The sequence below is a fragment of the Eublepharis macularius genome, chromosome 1 (genome assembly GCF_028583425.1).
Source record: "Eublepharis macularius isolate TG4126 chromosome 1, MPM_Emac_v1.0, whole genome shotgun sequence".
NCBI lineage: Eukaryota > Metazoa > Chordata > Lepidosauria > Squamata > Eublepharidae > Eublepharis > Eublepharis macularius.
This window is the reverse complement of record NC_072790.1, coordinates 112,367,996-112,375,410: the sequence shown is the minus strand read 5'-3', so window position 1 is coordinate 112,375,410 and position 7,415 is coordinate 112,367,996. Positions and strand designations below refer to the sequence as shown.

Sequence of the window (7,415 nt, the reverse complement as noted above, 5' to 3'; positions counted from 1 at the left end):
AGGTTAACAGGGGGCGAGTCTGCTGTTCTTGGATTTTAGCTTTAAAAGGCTGCGCCTGCGACACTGGCAAGAACCAAGTCTTCAGCAGCCCTTGGAGACTGGAGAGCTTTCCTGGCCCAGGGCTAACGCTGCAACGCGAACCACCGCAAAACTGACTAGCGCGCCTAACGGCATTGGTCTCCGGGGTCAGCCGCCTTGCCTAGCCACGGGGGAGGCAGCAATGCAACAAGTGCCCCTTTGCCCGCGCGGGAGGCAAAGCACCGGCTAGCTTCTGCCCAGCGGGTAGCTGCTAAAGCGACAGCGCTCGCGGGGAGACGTGACAAGGGGAAGGATTTTGTGGATCGCACCTTAGGCTCAAGACGTCATCTGTCAATGCAGCCCGCCAGCGTGCACATCCTTAAGAGCGTGCCACGTTGAACGTGGCTTATTTCTGAACAAGCAGGACTTACTCCAGAGTAAACTTGCCTAGGGTTGAGCTGTGTTACTAGAACTCGCGATGCACCCCGAACCTGCCTCTCTCTAGGAAATTTCTTTTTACAAGCGGCTCTTAGTGTGTCAAGAAAACACTTCGTAAAATCACAAACACTTGCGGAAGGAACCAATGTAGCGTACATACTCCATCCCAGCGGTTTTGTCTTTTTAAAAAATAATAATAATAATAAAGCGCCTGTGGGATTTCCTTCGCCCTCTCGGTCTGTTTCCTCGCGTAAAAATTAAACCGTGAAACCCCCACCCTCCCTCCAGCAGTCCCAGCTGTTTCCCTTTCTCCTTGCGAGGCTCCACACCTCCACTCTCTCGCTCTCTGGCCGAGCCGGCTGCCAAAGGACCCCCGCCGAGAGCGCCGGAGGGAGAGATGCGGCTTCAGCCTTTCCTGCCGCCAGCGAGCAGCCCCCCTGCCCACAAGCGGGCCGCCTTCCCGCGCGCGAGCAGCAGGAGGCGCTGGCGGGCACAGCTCTGCCCAGTCTCGGGCTCCCGGCCGAAATGAGTCCCTCATTCCTTCTGCCGGAGCCCTGAGCACCGGAGGGCTTGACGCGCGTGTTCGGCTCCTCCCTTCGCCGCCTGCTGATTAGCAAAGTAACTCTGGAGTAAGAGGAGCGCCCAGCGCCGAGTGCGGGAGCGCCCAGCTCGGGACAGCCTCGCCTTTGCCCCTCGGGGAAGCGCCCCGGCGCAGCCGCCACCGCGGAGGAGGACGACGGAAAGCGAACTGTCGCGACGAGGGTTTCTCGGGGCAACTGCGGGAGCCGGAGCAGCCAGGGAGGCGAGTTTTTTCCCGCGGCGGTGGCGGAGAGCCGGAGCTCCTTGCAAAAGTTCTCCAAACTCGCCCCCATGGCTCCGGGGGCTGGAGCGGTCGGGTTGCTTGCGGCGCTCGCCTCCTTCGTCACCCCCGCGGCTGCCCTTCTGGGAGCAGCCCGTGGCCAGTTCTCGGCAGGTAAGCGGCGGCTTCGCGGGAGGGAGGCGTCCCTTTCTGCTGAGGAGCGAGCCCGCTCTCGCCCCCCCTCTCTCCCTCTCTTGACTCGGGCGGGGGCTTCGAGAGCTGCCGCTGGAGAGGGGGCGGCCTAGAGGGAAAGCAGGCTGCGCTCGGGGGTCCCACGCCAGGCTCGCAACTTGGGAGGCGATTGCCTTTCCTGCCCCGCCGGGCTCAGCTCAGGCGTGCTCGTGGACCGGCCTCTTCCCTCAGAGCCTGAGGCGTCCCTGCGGAGGGAAGTGCCTCCTCCAGGGGCCCCGGAGGGCTCGGCGTTCCGCTCTGAAGCTTTGGGAGGCTGGAGGGGCTTCGGGCTCGGCGGGTCTTTGGGTCGTGCAAAGGTAGGGAGGCGGGAAGCAGATCGCTCGGAATCACTCCCCCTTCCCCAAGTCTGGGGTCCTCCCTTCGTTTCCCGGTGGGTGGTGAGAGAAGGGGCGGAGGCGCTTTCTGGAAAAGGAGGAAAAACTCGACTCTTGCCGTTGGACCTTTCTGAAGGGGGAGATCTTAAACCGATTTGCCCGCTGCACGTTTTGCAGGGTCTCCTGCCAAGCCTCGGCCTCTCTTCTGGGTCAGCTTCGCAGGTGGTGTTTGCATAGCCTTAGCCGCTTCCATTGGAGAAGTTCTGCCTGTCTTTTCCTTTTGTTGGTTGAAGTCCGCCAGGCTGGGTTTGAGGGCAGGCTTATACCGTGTTCGAATTATTTTTGGACACTAACGGAACAGGGACTCGAGTTTTCTCAAAGCAGGAGTTAAGGTTTAAGGAGACAGGCCCCTTGAGGGCAAAAACCCGGCTACGATTAACGAAAGATCGGATTCGGGGATGGGGGGGGGGGGATTTTCTTAAATTCCGATCGTTTTGTTCCCCCTCCCTCAGCAAGCTTTGTAGTCCCTTCCCGAAAAGGGGAGGCAGTCGCGAAAGAGTTAATGAATTGAGCTGTGATCTGGGTTTTCTAAAGCAAACAAGCTGCGCCCAGACGCGAGAGGCCAATTCCTGCTTTCTTTTATTTACTTTGCGCTGGGTTAAACTTTTGGCAGCGGGTCTGATCTGAGCTGGCTAACCTCAGAGGCAGCGGCTGTACCTGGGTGAAGAGCAGGGCGGAGCTGCAGAGGAAGCGCAGGCTCCCCTGCCTGGACGTCAAGAACTTTTGTCTTTGTGACCGCCTCTTTCTGTGCAAGCTGCCTTTACTCTCCTTTCAGCCTAGACTTTGCTTTTACAAAGGTAGTGATTAAGCAGAGCCCTGGTTTTTTATTTAAAAAAGCAAGTTGACAAAACGAAATGCAGAAACTCCCAACAAACCTGCTTACCCAGTTCAAGGGCCATGCACTCAAATCCCAAATAAAGTAAAGGATTTAACCATTTCCTGTAGGTTCATCTCCTAGCAGAGTGCACACTCGTGTAAAAGCTAAACACCATTCTCAGTTTAGCATATTTGCACCTCCACTGGTCATGGATTGATTTCGAGATTGGCATTGTTGTGTGTTCTACATAAGATTAGATGAAACTTGAAGCAGTCCCCTTCTAACGGCACTATATGCCATTCTACTGTACTGTAGCAGCTCCAGTCAGACTGCATGGAATGTTTCCCTTCCAAGACCACAGGGTGTTAAGCAGAATTTACAAGCTTAACTTTGAAAGACACGCTATTTTTCCATCTTAGCAGGAATTTTCTGCAAATTGATGTTTGAATTGGAACACTGCTGGGATTAGAATTGCTCCTAATTACCAAAATTGGCAATATCATTTGTTGTTGTAGGTAGTATATTTAAAAATTTTAAATACACGTTGGTCCATATGGCCTATGTTCTTCATGAACATATTGCCTTTCCAGAGTTTAAGATGGTGTATAGAATTGATAAAATAAATCAATACATTCAAATATCAATATCAATACACACAAAGAAAGTTTGTCCAAAGCAGTACAGCTATTGTCCTTATTAATCAAAGGATGCAAAACTGTTACGTATCTAAAATATTTATAATATATACCTGTTGGTAAAGTGGTAGCATTCCACGTATTTACATGTTTCATACATCATATACACTACAGTGTATGGACTAAGCACTTCATTTATGTCTCATACAAAGATAAATATGTGACTTGGCTGTAACAATCAAATGTTGCTAAATCTGTGGTCTCTATATATGGCTTTTACACTTGTTAGGACTTGCCTCCTCATTCCCCCAAGAAAAGAAGTAATACCTGTGTATTTTAAAATTTCCATAGTGCTTCATGACTTAGAATGTAGAGCAATTACCTGTTGAGAAAAAGAGCAAGAACATGCTAGTACTAGATGTGTTGCTAGAAAAAAACAAAACAAAACCAACCATGCCTCTTAAAGGGGCAATCTTTAAGACTTCCTACATTAAAGATCTCCAAGGCTTGTGATTTTTCCTGTTACTTAGTAGGTGATCTCTTGTGGGTTGGAACTATTTCCTATGATGTGTGAGATATTTTATTCACTGTGTTCTAAAGTTCTAATTGTTTCTTGGCTCCAGATATATGATAATGAAATTGGAGCTCCGTTAATTGGATGCTTGCTAGTTCATATTTTAATTTGGAAGAGAAAAACCACCTTTTTTCAACACTGCTAACAAGAATCTAGAATTTTGTGATGCCCAAATATTTGTTTACAGAAATCCCATGTAATCAATCCCTTGTAACCTTTTATGATTTTTGTTCTATTAATTCTTTTCATCGCTTTCTCTTTAATTTGCTGTGGTTGAAGGACTCAAGTAATTTGAAATATAGCAAACTGGTATTTTTCTACTGGTAAATAAATAAAGATCACCAAACACAAAATAGCTTTACTGTATATAATGGTGTACAGTATTATGTATGGCACTATGTGAGTACACACACAGCTATGTTTTGTGTAGGTGCGTAACTCTCTGCATGCATGCTTATGTTTGTAAAACGCCACATTGCATACATTGTTCACCCTAATTTATTTTACATCAAAAATCACCCTAATTTTTTTCAACGACAGAAGTGTTTCTATATCTATTTCTTTCACCAATTATAAAATGTTCATTGTAATTCTTGTCTAGTGTTCTGTGTTAAAGTTAACAGATTGAGTGTAAATGTTGACTGTCCTGATCATCATTCAATCAATGTTTTTTAACAATACTAGTTGTGATTTTAGTATCTTGTTGATTGGCATCATCGGCACATTAATTGAAATTATATGTATTATGTAGATTATTTCTTGAGTTAGTTGTCCGCTTTTGATATTGTAAGGGTGGTTATATATAAGATAAACAGTGCTGACTTCTTTGTGTCTTATTATGCAGTTTGCTATATTAACATCTGGGCAAAATATGCTTTGCAAACCTGAATGAAAATGGCTGTAGTCCAAGTGGCTTTATGATGCCTTTATTCTTTCTTCCAAATGTTTAGATTAGGGAATTAAAAAGGAGGTGGATATGGAATAAGTTAAGCTAATGCTTGGGATTGTGATATGTGGGGCAAAAAAGTGAAGACAGACTTTTTTTTTTTACACAAGTAGTTTCCATTTTCTGCATATAGCTGAAAATTGCTAGGTATCTTTTAATGTTTGTATGAGGATATAGTTAGAGGTATGTGGGGGGGGGGAGGTGGGGAGAGAATAATTCTTGGCTCTGTGTGTGGGATTGCTGTTTTCTGCCTTTCTTCTTGCTAAAAAAATCTTTTAAATAAAGATGAATGTCACATGGCACTTCAGTTTATATTGTGTATAGATTTCACTTTTGGAGATAGGCTAGCAGATTCCCCAGAGTATGTATGCTGAAATGATATGGGAGTCAAAGATAGGAGGAGGTAATGAGAAGAAAGGAGTCATGATGAGTAGTAGCCTAGAGGTGTTTCTTTGGAATTCATCTTCCACTTTTATTACATCAGGCCAGAACCCTTGAGAGACAGAAAAGCAGATATTTGTAAGATATTTCACGGTGGGGACAGAAGAAGAATCTTTATTTAAATATAAGTGTTTTAGCAGACTTGGGGTCAAAATATTCCACTTATGTTTCAAAAGTCAAATTTCATTCTCTGTCACACACTTGATTTTTCTGGAAAAATTTAGGTTAATAATGTTCTCCTTGACTTTCTCAAGTTGTGCTATTTAAGTATTAGAATTTTTGTGAAATGGGTGATGATAAGAAGTTGTAAATAAAAACTTCTTAAGAAGTCACCATTTTCTACCAGTTACGTAATCATATTATTTTTACTATAGCAGCAATGAATAAAGTAGGATTTAAAGCCAAGAATATTCTGTCATTTTTAAAGTCAGTAAATCTTAAATTTAACCAGACACAAATGGGCTTGTGGATTGAATTTAACAACTACCATCTAAAGCAATTTTTCCCATCACTTTTTCTAGAAGTGTATTATATGAAGTATATAGCTTGGTAGGTTCAGAACTTTTTGTTACAAACTCTGGTGCAAGTTTCATAAGCAAAAAATAGTTGTTAATTGTAGAAGTGCAAATCCACAAAAATCGAAATCCATGATAAATCATTCCAAGCAACAGACTTGAAAACTTGGTAAGCACAAATGGCCTGCATGAGTGGTGGCTCTTTGCAGTTCTGGGGGAAGGGTTTATTAACATGATCACTTTATTCCTGGGTCATAACCCTCTTTACTCTCTCCATTCTTACTCTTGTATTTGATTTAAGGTCCATTTCACACAATTGCTGGAGATAATCTTAGCACTGCATATCTACTATCATGGGGTTTACTTGCCTCAACTGAAGAGGCATGCTTTTAGCTGATAACTTTCCCTTTACAGACCATCTTTTATAAACATTTCATGTCCCAGCCAAAAACCGATTGCAGTTGTGAGGGGGTCATGTGACTAACTCCAAATCCTTACAATGGGGTGATTGAGCTAAAGAATACTAAATTAAAATGTGAATACAAGGAATGGTGTTGAAACAGTTGTTAATAAGCTGGTTAAGGTATCTCTAGTTTTGCATGGAAAACTAATCTTTTGAACCGACCTGGATGGGTTCTTTTGTGAATTTTTTTAAACAGTGGGATACCTTTGCACAAGATTTAACCTTGCTAGCCTTAAGAGGCCCAGAATGAAACAGAGGGCAGCCTTGTAAATTTCACTTGACCACCCAGCTGAAAGAAAAAGAACTAAGGGTTTTGTGCTTTTTGCTTTTAATGTCAGGAATCATCTTAAGACTTGCTACTTAAAGAATCAAATACTTAACCGAATTGCCACTTAGCCAGGCACCACAATTAAAAATGTACTAACCCTGCAAACCTCCAAAATGTCCAAACGTTTTGGAGGTCTTTCATTCATAGAGTCGGCATAGGTTGGAGGTGACTTGATGGTACATAGCGCACAGTGTACAACCCTGCAGAAGAAGCTGTTGGAGAATACTGTAATTGGGACCACCCTTGTTTATATGATTTCAGTTGCCAGATGTTTGTCTGAATGCCAAAAGGTAGCTTTGCTGTCACTTCAGCAAAGATCCTGTAAAGACTGTATTGTGGGATTGAAGTACAGCATGTCAGAAAACCGTGCCATAGCCATGCTCTCTGCAGTTCTGTGAATGTGACGGATCTTTTTACTTCAGTAGCAATTGTCATAACAGGGACATTAAAATTTTCATACAGCACTCAACCAACCGCTTGTCATTTAACAATAGAAACTCCTGTTACGTTACATGAAAGCACTTAAAAGGCTTATAGGACTGCTAACTTGTTTTGGAAAATTCCAAGTGATTTAGGGATGCTGCCCAGGAAAGATTGAGTGGGGCGGGGGTCTCAGTGGGGATGTGATGCCAGCTGTTTCCTCTAAGGGAACTGATCTGTGTAGTTGAGATCAGTTTCAGTTCTGGGAGAACTCCAGGCCACACCTGGACATTGGTAACCCTATATGGGTAGCATTCACAGGCTTTCCAGAAAACTTCTCAAAACATTTTCAGAAGCCATATAGAAAACCCACACTTCCATACCTTGCCAAGACG

General features: G+C 44.6%; 1 protein-coding gene across 4 annotated transcripts in view; it reads left to right on the top strand.

Annotated features, from left to right (window-relative positions):
- Positions 1-1,052: 1,052 nt before the first annotated feature.
- The window catches only part of PTPRK (protein tyrosine phosphatase receptor type K), a 610,223-nt gene continuing 603,860 nt past the window's right edge, over positions 1,053-7,415 (top strand). For all 4 annotated transcript variants that reach the window (XM_054970457.1, XM_054970449.1, XM_054970440.1 and 1 more), the window contains exon 1: positions 1,053-1,429. In XM_054970457.1, coding sequence (XP_054826432.1) covers positions 1,327-1,429 — 103 coding nt within the window. In that variant the 5' untranslated portion in view covers positions 1,053-1,326. The remainder of the gene's footprint in view (positions 1,430-7,415) is intronic.